At 50.1% G+C, this 14,585-nt stretch overlaps 6 protein-coding genes across 6 annotated transcripts; 2 read left to right on the top strand and 4 right to left on the bottom strand.

Annotated features, from left to right (window-relative positions):
- Nucleotides 1-75: 75 nt before the first annotated feature.
- On the top strand, nt 76-759 carry ARB_06731 (uncharacterized protein; the record flags this gene model as incomplete). Its single annotated transcript, XM_003014925.1, has 2 exons — nt 76-373; nt 536-759. 2 exons carry the CDS (start codon nt 76-78, stop codon nt 757-759), a joined length of 522 nt encoding a protein of 173 aa, XP_003014971.1.
- A 106-nt stretch (nt 760-865) lies between these two features.
- ARB_06730 (uncharacterized protein) lies at nt 866-2,013 on the bottom strand (the record flags this gene model as incomplete). The annotated part of the gene is made up of 2 exons (XM_003014924.1): nt 866-1,833; nt 1,893-2,013. 2 exons carry the CDS (start codon nt 2,011-2,013, stop codon nt 866-868), a joined length of 1,089 nt encoding a protein of 362 aa, XP_003014970.1.
- A 1,028-nt stretch (nt 2,014-3,041) lies between these two features.
- On the bottom strand, nt 3,042-5,137 carry ARB_06729 (MFS peptide transporter, putative; the record flags this gene model as incomplete). Its single annotated transcript, XM_003014923.1, has 5 exons — nt 3,042-3,873; nt 3,937-4,305; nt 4,370-4,592; nt 4,654-4,785; nt 4,864-5,137. 5 exons carry the CDS (start codon nt 5,135-5,137, stop codon nt 3,042-3,044), a joined length of 1,830 nt encoding a protein of 609 aa, XP_003014969.1.
- A 3,976-nt stretch (nt 5,138-9,113) lies between these two features.
- ARB_06728 (uncharacterized protein) lies at nt 9,114-11,676 on the bottom strand (the record flags this gene model as incomplete). Its single annotated transcript, XM_003014922.1, has 4 exons — nt 9,114-9,372; nt 9,418-9,629; nt 9,685-9,881; nt 9,903-11,676. The coding sequence occupies 4 exons, from the start codon at nt 11,674-11,676 to the stop codon at nt 9,114-9,116; spliced, it is 2,442 nt and encodes an 813-aa protein (XP_003014968.1).
- A 303-nt stretch (nt 11,677-11,979) lies between these two features.
- On the top strand, nt 11,980-12,851 carry ARB_06727 (uncharacterized protein; the record flags this gene model as incomplete). The annotated part of the gene is made up of 2 exons (XM_003014921.1): nt 11,980-12,017; nt 12,083-12,851. The coding sequence occupies 2 exons, from the start codon at nt 11,980-11,982 to the stop codon at nt 12,849-12,851; spliced, it is 807 nt and encodes a 268-aa protein (XP_003014967.1).
- A 149-nt stretch (nt 12,852-13,000) lies between these two features.
- ARB_06726 (uncharacterized protein) lies at nt 13,001-14,318 on the bottom strand (the record flags this gene model as incomplete). Its single annotated transcript, XM_003014920.1, has 3 exons — nt 13,001-13,161; nt 13,223-14,101; nt 14,189-14,318. 3 exons carry the CDS (start codon nt 14,316-14,318, stop codon nt 13,001-13,003), a joined length of 1,170 nt encoding a protein of 389 aa, XP_003014966.1.
- Nucleotides 14,319-14,585: the final 267 nt, after the last annotated feature.

Here is a 14,585-nt window from a genome sequence, read left to right as displayed (position 1 = left end):
ATCTAAAATACAACACTGTCACATTTAATGGTTCCCTCTTCGGTGATCACGTCTGGCGTCGATGGGTCGGCGATGATGTTGACCAAGCATGGCTTGACCTTGGTGTTGAATGTAGGCCAGTTCCAGTCTGATAAACCAAGGGGTATACCCGAAAATCTGGGTGCTAATGCTATCTCAGACCAGCCTGTTGCTATCCCGCATGAAGATAGAGCTCTGTACGGCCTCCAGGAAGGCCAAGTGAAAATGATGGAGAAGTATGGCGGAAATTTTGTGGCACATATTGAAGTTTTCCACCATCTTCATTGTCTTGTAAGTACAAAGATTTCCCTTGATTATTTAGTGATTGGATTAAGGCTGATTAACATGAAAGGACGTACTTCGGAAAACTTCACACTATAGCTATGAACATTATCTGAAAAAAGGGGGGAGCCTGTTTACCAACAATGAGAAGACTGTAAAACACCATGCAGGTAAAGATTCCACAGTATTCTACCCCACGGCTGATGTATGTATTAACTAGTCCATCATTAACTAGCGCATTGTCTTGATATCCTTCGACAGCAGATAATGTGCACTGCTGATACTTCAGTTTTTGGACAATGGTGGGTGAAAGGTATTGGGCCCTTCGTCGACTTCAACACAAAGCACCAGTGCAAAGATTACGAAACAATCCGGTCTTGGGGAGAAAAACACCAGATATCTCCGGATGTAGAGGTGGAAATGTGGCCTGGTGACCCAGAGCTGCCAGTGGTACCCTGATACTTGATTGTTTAATAGAATTGAAATCGAACCTACAATTCATGTACCGGCAATTTGAACTAGCTGGAACCATTATTATCACTTGTTCAAATATACTGCTCAAGGTTCAAGCATCAATGTCAACACCCGACTCTACTAGTAGACGAACTGCATCCTCATGTCCTCTTTCTGCCGCCATATGCAATGGTGTTCGTCCGTGATAGTCTTTGATATTTCCATCAGCTCCGTTATCCAGAAGGACCATTACGATATTTGTGTGCCCCATTTTTGCAGCATAGTGTAAAGCCGTAGCTCCTGAATTATCTTTGATTTTGATATCGGATCCATATTCAAGCAGGCACTTCACAGTACCAGTATGGCCACGTTCCGCTGATAAATGAAGTGCAACCTTGCCGTCTAACTTGCTTCCATGATCTGCGTGGAGTGGCATTATTAAGGAACTATCGGGAAATTGTATACTTCGATCAACAATGTTGGGGCATGTTCTAGCTTTTATATATAAGCCGGGAACTCCTAGATCCCCCGCAGATGATTGTCGTAGGGAACCGGGGTGCCCTTCAGGTGTTGAAATTTGCATCTTCTGTATAGACGGTTCAACTGATCCAAGATCTGGCTGTAAATAAATCCCCATTGGTTGATCGAGATTGCTCACGGTGTCAAACCCATTCCCCAAGGGTAATTGAGCACCCCTACGGGGAACTATAAAGGGGTTTAAGGAATGCGTATCCCAGGACTCTGTGTTTAAATTCATTCTTGGTCCTTCAAAAGGCTCGCTATCGAACAGGCTCTCAGGAGCAATAGGTACGCAATGGCCATCGTTGGCTTCGTGGAGGCGTCCTGGCTTATCAAGCAAGATCTCTGGGCTTAAACTGTTTGGTGGTGATAGATATGCATATAAGTTTTCTTGGGCGTCAGCCACATGGCCAGGGGTAACAGAGCTCGGTGAGTTCAGCAAGGAGCTTTCTGGAGCTTGTTGTATATAACCGCCAAAAACATGGTTAAGAGGCTCTTGGGTGTCAACCTCTTCTGGAATTTCTTGAGAAAGGCTTTTATTTCTGTTGTGCTTTCTCCTCCCTATACCAAACGGTTGTGAGTGATTAGGCCTATTCAAAAAAATAAGGTCATCGCCATACTGTGATTCCTTTGAGCTATTCGATTCTGGAGACGACGCCGCTCTTTCATTTCATTCTCTCTTTGAGCTTCCTCCTGCTCGTTCGGTTTTTTGGTAGAATCTGAGGGTTTTTCCATGTGCATTGGCTATAAATTCGAATTATTGATCGACTAGGGCTCTTGAAGATGAGCAAGTAAATAGTAATCACAGGATTGATATGTACCGCCAGGGAAGAAGCCGAACTTATACCCATGATACCTACGAGTGAACAAGCCAGTATATCTCCGAAGACCATGCAGGGTTGCATGTCGTTGGCCTGATGTCGACAATATTCATCATCCTCCAGGTTGCTCGAGCTCTTTCCCCGCTTCCTTCTCCATCGTATTACCGGGTTTTATGATTTACCCTTGTAGCAATGCGACCGGAAACGTGGAGGATGAGGGCGGGAGCAGGCTCTCCCAGGGTATGTATGGAGGATGCATGGCAAGATCTCAGGCGAGTGTGGTGAACGGGGACAATAGGAATAGGGAACCATGAGCAACCGGAAGGCTGGGTAGCGTAGAAAAGGAAGTCCAGTATTGCCTTCAAACCATTGCTATATGTATTTCCCGTTCATTCTCATTTGTCCCACTATATCGTAGACAGCCAGCGAGATGGCTGGGAATGGATAGGTTCACAGTGAAAGGCGGTTTACGTCGGGATTAAGTACATACAAACACTTTGCCAATGCGTTGAGAACCCCTGATGTCAAGCCATCGTAACTTACATAACGCTCTTTTCACTTCGAGCAACTAGTTATCAAACAACCTATCAAACGGTAACTATACCAGGAAGCATTAGGAAATATGTTGGAAAGAATTGTGCACTGTTGGAATCAAATTCTCCTGGTCTAGAGTAAAAGGCTCTTAGAGAGGGGCGAGCTAATGGTATGAACGTGATCCTGGCGTATCTGAACCGCAGTTCGTGAATATTCCTCTAATGGTAGTTGATTTTTTCCGGAGATAGGTTTACATTCATCCTAAGTTGATTGAAGCCAAGGTAGTGAGTTTAGAAAAAGTAATGAACACATAAATCGCTCTTGAAATTAATGGCTATAGAACCACTTATAGAGTGGCGTGGACATGAAGACTATATAAACACAAGGAAAATTGCCAGAGGGGTTATCCTTCTCTTATGCAGCTTTTTCCCCTTCCTTGTCTCCAGCATGGAAGTCTGCCACAGCAAGTTGGTTCAGTTCGTCCTCAGCCTGGTCAGCCTTGCGGTTGCTAATCCAGAAGCCAATACATCCAATAAACGATAGGCAGGCGGTAACAGTGTAGTTCCAAATGAGAAGAGGATCAGCTGACAAGCCAACCAGGGCCTGGAGCAGAGCGGAGGAGATGGCGTTCATGAAAAGTGCGAACGCTTGAACTAGAGATCGCATGTTTCTCGGGGCCTTCATGAATGCATATTCAAGAGATGTCACTGATGCAAAAATTTCAGAGACACCACCGAGGACATAGGCAACAGCTTGAACCCAGACACTGATGGGAGAGTTCTTTCCATACTCTGTCTTGCATTTGCTTGCCTCGTTACCACATGGGTTGGTTTTGTAAATATAATACTGCAGGACAGCAGAAGAAACCATTCCACAGCCAGCAAGGAAGAAACCGGTGGTGATACGCTTGATGGGGGTGAACCGGATGCCACTCTTTCGGAGAGAAGGATAAACGATCCTGTCCATGATTGGAATGAAAACAATGAGGGTGATGGGGTTGAGATTGTTGATGATATCGTTTGGTACTCCAGCGAGCTCCAGAGTGGCGGCCTGAGAGGTAAGGTTGGTAGTTCCTTGGTTATATGCTACCCAGAAAAGAGGGTACCACAGGAAGACGGAACAAGCAATAATGCCTCGTCGAACTTCGTCAACCCAAGCATCATCAAATGTCATCCAAGCTGGCTTGTTTGCAAGGCGACTGGGTTTGCAAGCATTCCAGCTGTCTGGGTGCTTGAAGTCACGGCTCCTATTCCATGAATATGATTAGTACGTGAAAGAGGGGAATAATGGGAATAATCAGGCCACTTACATCTTAGCGACGTTCCAAGAGCCCTTGCCCTTGGCGACGAGTCCAATGAGTTTCATGGCCTTGTAGTAAATTGAGCCACCTGGTTTCGTACGGACGTATCTCTTGCGGCAAATGAACAGCACCAACGGGCATAGGCAAAACATAAGTGTTGGAAGGAGGAAGGAGAGATAGAATCCGACATATTTTTCAGCGAAAACCATGCCAATTTGACCACAGAGCGAGCCGATGTTGATCATGAGGTAGAACAAAATGAAGATACGAGACACTGTTGCAGCAGGGTCAACAATAACTCGTTCTCCTGACTTTTCCGTTCGGATATACATCTGGGTTTCTGTGTATTGCTCAGCAATCAGGGGGGAAATGTTGGATCTGCAATTACGGTTAGCATGGGCTGTACCTCAACACTCGACTTCAGTAAGGGTTATAAACATACTTGAATCCACCAGTTCCGACACCCATGATAACAAGACCAATGACGAAGCATGGAAGTGCACCATTCGGATTCTTAATAACTGGAGGGATGGCGGAGATGATAAGGATGGTGTGTCCAACAAGCGCACAGGCAATCGAGTACATGATTGTTCTGAAACGTCCAAGATGCTCCTCCGCGATGTAGGCACCAACCAAAGGCATGATATAGGCCCAGAAAGAGTTAACTAGAGTTAGGTTAGCAAGACTCAGATGGTAATTGATATTTGGAAAGAAAAAAATGCATACATGTACTGATAGCGGTAGACGCTCGTTGACCTAGACCGAGGGCACCGGGGACACGGCTGGTGATAATACCAGGCCCGACGCTGTTACCAGCAGTCGAGCCCTTTGGAAGTGGCTGTTGAATGAAGTTGACGACTATGATGAATAAAGGTCAGTCGAATTGGCCAATTTTAGACTCGAATAGAGCAGAATAGATAATAATGGGATACTTACAAACAGCGGTTGTTCCATAGTATGAAAATCGCTCGCACAATTCGACGAAGGCAATGCTGAAAGCAATCCATGGGATCCTATCAGGGACACGACGCAAGGTCGCTATCTCCTCATCTGTAGGAAGTTCCTTACGGAGGCCGGTAGCTTCATCGTCACTCTCGTGGGCACCATTGGCGGCAATGGCCTGGACGGTAGATAACTCTTTCTCATCAAGGGCCGAAGTGTATTTGGGGCTGTCACGGCCGTCGGCCTCAGAGCCTCCTGAAGCAGTCATGGTCGTAGATATTCGGCCGCTTGGTCGACTGGCACTCTTCGGTTGAGATTTGACTGCGGACAGGATCGAGTGGCACAATCAAGACCAGAGCTGAAAAATCCCCGGAGCGTCCGTCAAAGGGGAAACGGCCCCCTCTATATGTAGGCACCACATGGTCCAAGGGATCTTCAGTCACCCAAGGTCTAACAGACGACCCGCTTGTAACCGTGGAGAACAGAGTCCCCTCTTGTGGTGTGGGATTGTTGAGTTGCTTGAGCCTGGAGGAGGGACAGGGAGGGAGGCACGCTACCCCCAAACGAGCAACGAACAAGATGAACCAACGCGAGAGTTTTGAGTTTAACTTGCTGTGTTTTTTCTTTCTTTGCTTCTTCTGCCCCTTGGCCCTTCCAGATTATTCGCCATCTCAGACGTCGCCACTAAAAATGGGGACTCCAGTCCACTGATTTGGCGACGAAGGAGCTGGGGAAGCTCGCAATTGAGCACCCTGTCGAACAATCCACTGACTGCAGGCTTGGGGGGTTGCAACGGGGGTCCCGTGTGGAGTGTGTCGGGGGAAACCTTCTAGGGGACCAGGAAGTCAGTCATTCCCACATTAAACATGCATAGATCCCGAAGATAGTGGCACATTAGCGTAGAAAGTGCAGGTGCTTGTTCGGTATCCGAGCACTCATTTGACAGCTTGAAAATAGCTGAACTCTGTGCCACCACCAGTCATTCTGCTAGAGCCGCCTCCTCCTCATCCGATGTACATCAACAGATGCTTATTCGGAAATTGCATTTGAGCAGGACCGTGTTTGAGGCTTGCTAGTTTGGCTAAGTTTGATTTCTATTTTAATATCCGAGTCTGCTCCTTTGGTGCGGTAGCACGTGAAATTGGCCCTGAGAGGCGGACAGAGCTGACACAGAGAGGTTTGCCTCGCATTTGTCCACAATTAGTTTGAGTGTGGTGCTGTCCAAAGGGCGGCGCCCAGTGTGAGTGCATCGGGGGTTGCATGGGCTGCCAGGTGCCGTAGGTGAGATTTGGGCGCCTCGACACAAGCAGCAACAGCATTTCTATGTTGTAATGATATTAGCGGAAGCGAACCTCCTCCCGCTTTCGTCCTAGGGGGGAATTTCCTCGAGGAGTAAATACCCGACTAATCATAGCCCACCAATAGGTGCTGCATTGTATTCGTCGCCCTCCAGAAAGGCCATCGCAAGTTCTGTTGGTTTTCGGAGGTTTTATTACGACGTACACCTTACCAGGCACCCATGTCACTTTCTTTGGCGTCTCCATATCCGACCTCTAGGCTATCCCTTGTCTTCTTCCTTCCCCAGACAAGACCCTTGCTTGATTGGATACGAAGGGGCTAGTTGATAACCGCCAGAGTTTTGGACAGATATGGGGACAACCCCTGACCGAGACCATTAAGATAAGAGGCTGTCTGGACAACGGGAACTCACTTGTGCAAAGAAAACCCTTGACCTTTTTTCGCTTATAATATTGAACACCAAATTATAAAATGTTCGTGATAATAGGTGAGCGATAATGGAGTCGGAAATATTTCTCCACAATAAGCCTAGTTGCAAGGGGTACAGAGTACATTCCCTTGACCAGTGGAAAGTCTTTAGCTCTGTTTTCTGGGCGTTTGCTGGGCGCATCCTAATGGAGGCAATCTGCCCATGGCCAAGTCATCAGTGGTTTCTTCCCAAGAAGGGCCAAGCTGTTATACGGAGGAACCCGGGCACGCAAGCTAGGCGTACAGGACACAACGAGAAGAAAATATCGAGTGGCGGAATTTAAGAACAGAAATCATCCCTAGGCTGTTTGGGCGAAAGAGAGGGATGCTGAAAGGGAGTCGAGAAAGCAGGGGGCTGGTCGACTGAGATCGTTCCAACAGATAGAGATGCCGTTTCCCACTCCATCATTGGCTGACGCTGTTCAACCCATCACTCACGCGGACCAGCGTGGGCATCCTGGGGTCAAACCCTGGAGGGTCACGCAGCCGCCAGAGACCGTTGGCGGATTCCCCATGGACCTCAACATGATTTGCTCCACGTGACACGGCAGCGAGGCAGAGAGTCAAGATAGGGTTCAGAGATACGACCAACCGGCTGGTTTCAATTAGTTGCTTTATTCGTGTGTGGCCCGAAGGGAGAGAGAGACACATCAACTCATGCCTCCAGCGCCATCCTAGACCCTTGGCTTAATCATAGCATTGCTGACTTGTCCCAGAACAGGGTTAGAGCGCTTTGCGCCTTTGTTTCTTCGCTCCGGCGAGCGACCGATGTGTCGGACACGCCCTCCGGCGGACAGGAACCGATTTGCTAATGGTTTCATAAACAAATCCGTTGGTGACTGTAAATAACCTCCCAAGGTGTTACCCAGCAAGTCGCGTGTCTGTTGATTCAATCTAACAACCGACAATAATACAAAGTAATGAGTAGAGGTTAAACAATCATGAGGATGGTACGACGGGGTGTCCCACGGCTGAGGATCCGTCCAGGGCTTCGGGCAGGGTCGCTCGCAAGGCGATGATACCCTACCTCGCTTGGCGCCGAAGCTAGGCTAAGTATAGAGAGATCCCCGGACTCGTACTTAGTTGAGCTGTGTATGGAAATGAGTTGAGAATGCATGGCTGGGGATGCATGTACGAGAAGATGTCTGCCTCTCATTATCGAAATCATGGCCTACCGAGTCAAAGAGGAATGCATTTGCGCTGGGGTTGAATTGACTCGTACGGAGTACAGTATTTATTATCCCCATCACCTCCCATGTTGGCTGTTATGTAACTCGGACTTGGGATCAACGTCTTGTCAACGCAGCCAGATGGGGTAGTCCTGGGTTGTGTTGTCCATATGTAGTTGAAGTCCTGACCACCTGGCTTGCTGTCGAAGCCTTGACCAGTCCCTGGTCTGATAACGAGCACTTTGACCTGTCTGCATACGGAGAGAGCAATATTTCCCTTGTTTCTTGTTCAACAGAGGCAAAAATGCTTATAATTAGAAGCTGTGGTTAGCAATTCCATCGAGGCGAAGGCGATCAATGCTTGGACCTATTGTTGAAGCAACGAAAGGAATATTCAGGCCGTCTTCTAGAAAGCCTTCGCTTTGCACTAAGATATGCAACTCATTTTGTCCCACGCGTGAAGGCTGCTTTCTTGTACTCTTATTGGCTTGCTTCTCGGTAAAGCATCACATCACGGCAAGAGAGGAGGAAGGACAGCAATTCACCAATAAGGCGCGCTGAGGATGATATTATTGTTTTCCTGTCTCGGGCAAAAGTCACCACGACAACTCGCATGCTAGGATTCCCCGCATCTGCACCCAACCAGGGCTCATTGGGTCGTTTTCAGAGCGATGGAGGAGGTCATTTGAAGGGTAGAGTGAGGGAGGGGGCCAGGGTTGACAGCGCCAAAGGCGAACCAGACCAGCCCTCCCTGGCCTTCGGCTGGGAAACTCTCATCTGTTCGAAACCCGCCCGTCCAGAGTGGTGGAAACTCATCCAGACTTGGGCATCGTTGACCTCTCTTGAGCCTTTCGCCTTCAATCCGGCCCACCATGAAGCGCTAGCTAGTCAGGGACCTTTTTCTATCAGGTAATGCGAATTGATCCAAGGCTGGAGTCTCCCTTCACGCGGCCCAGGCAATCCTCCTTGTTTCTCTGTTCCCTCCCCACAAGCCCCAACAATAAATGTCTATGAACAAAAGTAGCTTCCGTCTTATCTCACGCCATATTATTCCGAGATACCCTGGCTAGAGAAGGTTGGCGCAGCGAGACGCTTAGTTCAGGACCTATAGTACCATGCCTGCTCGTCACTCTATACGACGGATTTTCCAGAATCATCACAGCAGCAACCCTTTTTCTGCTTGGGCCCCCATGTTATCAGCCAGAGTCACAGGGGTTTTGGCGTGGTCCCCACCGGCTTAGCTGCGAATTGTGCATTGCAGACCCGTTGATGGCCTTTATCTGGCGAGAAAAACTGGGGCCCAGCAAGTTAACTTAACTTAGCTGTCGGTCTTCCAGGGCCGAGTTCCCTGTCGTTGGTGTTGGTGTTGGCGTTGTTGGTTGTTCGTTGTTTGTTGTGGACAGCAAGACGAAGGCGTTGCTGATGATTGTTGGACGTCGATGGCCGGTCGTCTGTGTTGCCCTTTTGGGCCATCTCCAACACTGCGTCACATGATGCTATCTCGACGTCGTCAACTTCAGCTTCAACTTCAACTTCGCCTTCAACCTCGACTTCATCTTCTGCGCTGCTGTTGATCTCGCAATTGAAGTATCAGATCTTGCAACTGATCCACCGCTGCACCTGGATGGGGCCCCTTATCAGCCCGCCAGCGTTCCGAACGCTGTCAGGGTCAGGGAGGCCGGGGAGGGTCGGCTGGGAGAAATGGGCTGCAGTTCCTGATATCGCTGCAGCAGCAGGCCTTATATGAACAAATGAGAAGAGATATGACGGACACTTGGTGCATGTTATCTCTAATAATGATGGCTGCTCTATGTGACCAATCCTCTATTCACAGCGGCATTATACAGATAGGAGATGAATATCACTTTTTAACGCCAACGACGACGAGGTTTCTGGGGCTCTGCGAATACTCGAACACAGGCTCAACCCAGGCGTCTTTGACACACTCTTGCTCTCGAAGATACATCCAGCGATCAGTCACAATCATTGACTCCACAACCGAGGCACTGAAGGCCATCAGACTCCAGACCACGCTCAGGTTCTTCTTCGCGGACTCATAGCGGGCAACGTATGCCTCTAGAGTGTCGTCAGACAAACCTTCAACCCGCTGCTTGATCGCATTGCCGTATTGAGGATCGTGCACTAGCTTTGCCACTGCCGCCCGAGCATAGGCCGTGAACGACAGGAACGCAGACTTTCTGAGTGATCCAACTATGAGCGGACACCCAGGTACCTCTGTGTCCTGCTGTGTAACTCCTGGCTGCGTCTCGTCTTCCCTTCTAGCCGTGTCACTGGAGCTAGAGCTAGCTCTGCCCGGGACAGGGACGATACCATAATCGACCAACACCCGCTGTAACAAGGCACGGAAGAAGTGGCGCGTGAAGAATGCCTCGCTATCCTCCTTGCCCCAATTGTACGGAGCTTGCACGGCCATCATTCGAGCGGTGATGTTGAGCCGGATTCCATTGCCGTTTTCGTGCGAGTACTGCTCGAAACGTCTCGACATTGGGAAACCATGGGGGTCACAGGCATTGGACGTTTGTTCCAGGCGGGAGTTGGGCAGCCTTAATGAGGGTAACTTATATGTTGCGGGAGCGAGTCGTTCAGTCATCAGGTTATAGCAGCACCCGATCATTGCGACCGCAACGACAGACGGATTCAGGATGAGTGACTTGATGCCGTGGTGCACGAGATTCCCGCATGAGTGAAGGGATACAACCATTACTCGTGACGATAATGGTGCCGCGGGAGGCGAGGACATGCAGCCGTTTGCAGCGACCTCGTCTTGCTCTCTGACCTCTTCTGCTGTCCCAATGATGTGTTCGATGATGGGTTCAAGGTAGCCATCCTGGATTTCATGTTCTACGTAGTCCAGTAAGCCTCTGGGGCCCGACTTTGCAGTCTCTTCCCCCTTTCCTCCATTTTCAACAGAACCGGAATCAGCAACAAGAAGTATCGTTGCAGCAGTATCCACCGGGCTTTCTTCTTGTTTGTCTTGCTGTAAAACTAGCGTATCTGTGGAATCCTTTTCCCCAGGTGAGCATGTAGTCGGGGTATCCATTCCGTCTAGAGCAGCAGCTTTCAGTTTCGCTCTATGCTCCTTTTTGTTCCGCATCACAACCGTCTTCTCGGCAACTTTTGCCCTGATGTCCTTCCTCTTTGCACTGGCAATATCGTTATGCCGCCGTTCAATAGCAATGACATGCCGGTTATATGGCGGGCTAACCAGCGCCCTGCCTAGGTAGTTCTGTCCAGATCCAAAATCCACAATATGAGAGATTCGCTGCTCTGCTGTAGTAGCGTCGTCCCCCGAGACTCCCCTGATTCTATCCACGTCCTCCGTAAGCGAAGCAACGTATTTTGCGAAATTCTCTACCTCATGGCACTTCTTCGGCTTCATGCCCGTGAAGACATGGTACGGTATTCCCTTCCTGCCCACAGGCCGCTTGATATCAGGCTGTTCGCCCGCAGGCGTAAACTCCCGTAGCAGAGCATGCCTCCTGATGCTATGGATATATTCGACCAGACTTCTGGGCGGCACCGGGCCGTCTCTCCATGTATCTCTCTTTTCTGGCATGTCTTTTTCTTCATCTGCGTTCATAAAGGGGCCGATGTCTTCCCGCATCAGGAGGTCCAGGATATCTAGTATATCATGGCGGGCAAAGAACTGACGCCAGTCCTCGGGGATGACTGAGGCATACAGGTCTGGCTCTCTTATAAGGAAGTCTAGAATATGAACTCCTCCGCAGAAGTCCTTGAACAGCTGTGACGATGTAGCGAAGGACAGGAGGGAGTCCAGGTAGGCGTCTGCAGACGTCCACTCGGCAGGGAGAGGCAGAGGCCGTCTGGAGGGCGTTTCCCCGTTATCCATAGCTTATTACGGGATATCAAGCGCTGAAATGACCATTTAAATGCATGTAAAAGGGAGTATGCCGGCTATAGGGCAGCAATATAAAATCCTTCTGAGGCTTGACGGCGCATTTTTTTATTTTATTTTTTTTTTTTCTTTGACAGCCAAAACTTTTGCCTGGGACGACCCGAAGATCAACGTCAACACAAACAGCGCATCTACAACGTACAATCTACAACCTGCAGGGACATCAGAAGACAGTCTGCTGCGTCTATAGGGTGCTATCTAGATATATCCGCATTACAGGCCTCTTCTCTTGCCATCATGAACTCCGATATGGACCCCTTTCTGCAGGTGCAGGCGTACGTCTGGCCCCCATCCCAGCTACCTACATCCGTACAGCACATCTAACCACGATCTATAACAGAGACATCCTATCTACTCTCTCTACGACACGACCGCTCTTTTCCTCGTACCAACGGATACGCTCCCTTGCAACCTCGCCGTCAAACCCCGAACTCATCCAGGCGCGCGAGGAGCTCGAGGCTACAGTCGCAGACCTCAGCGCAGACCTAAAAGACCTCGTCGAAAGCGTGCGAGCAATCGAATATGACCCGTACCGATACGGGCTGGAGCTGGACGAGGTCGAACGGCGTCGAAAGCTGGTTGATGATGTAGGCAAGGAAATCGAGGAGATGCGACAGGAGCTTCAGCGGACTGTCCACGAGCATCCCGGAACGGCGGGTAAACGAGCATCGTCAGGACCATCTTCGGCATCGGCAGCAGCAGCAGGGGGAAGTGGACTGCCTGCTCCGTCTACGTTTGATAACCTGCTTGATGAGGAGGGACAGGAGCGAGGGGAAGATTATTACTCTGAGATGGAGCAGCAGCGGCAGGTTGAGCTGATGCAGGACCAGGACCAGCAGCTGGACGGAGTGTTTCGGACGGTGGTCAATCTACGGCAGCAGGCGGATGATATGGGGCGGGAGCTGGAGGAGCAGTCTGTGATGCTGAAGGATGTCGATACGCTGGCTGAGAGGGTTGGGGGTAAGCTGCAGGACGGCGTCAAGCGGGTTGGGCATATCATCAAGAAGAACGAGGGTGAGTGGGTGTTATCTTCCTTTCTGCCGTTTTCCATCGATAATAATACTAATATGAGACAGATACAATGTCGAGCTGCTGCATTGCGGTTTTGATAATGGTACTGATCCTACTTTTGGTTTTGGTATTAATCCTCTAGTATACACCAAGGTCTCCTATGGTTACAAACAATATCGAAGGAAGCAAAGGAAAAGAAACGAGAAGAGAAAGAAAGAGACGGAAGTCAAGGCAAGGGAGAGAGAGATCAGGCCTTCTTAGCCTTCTTGCGAGGTCGCTCTTCCTTGTCGGCCTTTTCACCCTTTTCCTCATCGTCGTCATCTTCGCCTCCGGCAACGAGGGCTTCCATCTCCTCGACGTCGAGCTCATCGAAGTCCTCAAAGTCGTCGGGAACCATGTACGAGTCGACTATACAAGTTAGCAGAGGAAGGGGATTTAAGAAGCCAAAAAAAGAAATAGGGAGGCCTACCGTAGGACTGGAGAGCTTCGGGCCATACTTCTTCGCCAAAGGCAATGGCAACGTTCTGGCCATCAGCAAAGATCTCAGCAATGGCCAACGAGTCCTCCTCCTCCTCATCCTCGTCATCGTCGTCGTCGTCTTCTCCAGGGATATCTTCACCCTTGCGCCTCTTCTCGGTGGTCTCCTTGTCCTCCTTCCTAGCAGCCTCAGACTCCTTCTCAGAGACGTCAGCGCCACGGTATCCGAACCAGGCGAAGAAGCTCAGTCCAGCGGGACTAGCGCCGTCCTCGTCGCCGTCTTCCTCGCCCTCATTGTCTGGGGCAGCCTGGGCCTCGACCTTGGCTGCGAGTTCAACCAGCTTTTCGAACTCGGGCAGATTCATGCGCTCGTCCTCGCTGATCTTGTCTTTCTTCTCCTTCTTGATGAAGGCCTTTTCGGCCTCGGCCAGGTCACACGCCGCATCGAGCAGGCCGTGGGTGGGATCCATGTCGGGCTTCCAGCTGATGCGGACAGGCTCAGACACCAGCCCTTCCCAGACACGGCGCTTGCCGGACGCAGTGATCTTGAGCTCCCTGCGCCAGTGGAAGTCCTTGACAAGCTTCTCGTTGGTGAACCAGATGTTGTCGTCGCCGGTGTCGAACTCGAAGGTGAAGCGCAGGGACCGGGGCTCGCCCTGCCCGGTGGCCTCGTCGACGCCGATGCGCTCGATGTTGAAGTTCTTGAGGCAGGAGGCGAGGATCTGGGCGTCGGAGGGGAGGATGAACTCGTCGATCTCGGCGGGCAGGTTGGAGAAGACGCGAGGCCAGAAGTCGAGGTCCTTGAGCTTGGAGGCGATCAGCTCGTTGCGTTTGGCGTACACGGGGCGCATGAGGTTGACGCCAACGCGCACTTCAGCCGCCAGCCGTCAGTATCAACAGATATAAGAGTAGATAAAACAGTGCAATGATATAACGATGGCATAGAGGGTCTTCTTACTGTGCTCGACCTGGGCGTCGGCGAACTCGTCCTGCAGCAGGGTCATCTCGCGCTGCAGCTCCTTGGGCAGCTTGGAGGGCATCTCGACTCGCTCGAGCAGCGGCACCTGGTCGTCTCCTGCGTCAGCCATGTCCGTGTATCCTAGAGTAGCGTCGCCGGCAAGCTCGCGATGGCCAATTGACAGTTGGCGCTGCAGTTGATGGCTGATAGTTGACGGTTGGCGGTTGATGGCCGGCGAAGGTCGAAGTTGAGTGTGGGAAATAAACAAATTTTCTTAGTCAACTTGGCGGCGTTAGCGGACTTATACATAGAGAAAGTAGATATGACATTATAGAAGTAGAAGTAGATATATGAACAAAATAGAAGTAGATATAACAAAATAGAAGTAGATATGACA

The sequence above is a fragment of the Trichophyton benhamiae genome (assembly GCF_000151125.1).
Source record: "Trichophyton benhamiae CBS 112371 chromosome Unknown contig00476.0, whole genome shotgun sequence".
NCBI lineage: Eukaryota > Fungi > Ascomycota > Eurotiomycetes > Onygenales > Arthrodermataceae > Trichophyton > Trichophyton benhamiae.
The sequence above is the reverse complement of the archived record's forward strand: the minus strand, read 5'-3'. Positions and strand labels throughout refer to the sequence as shown.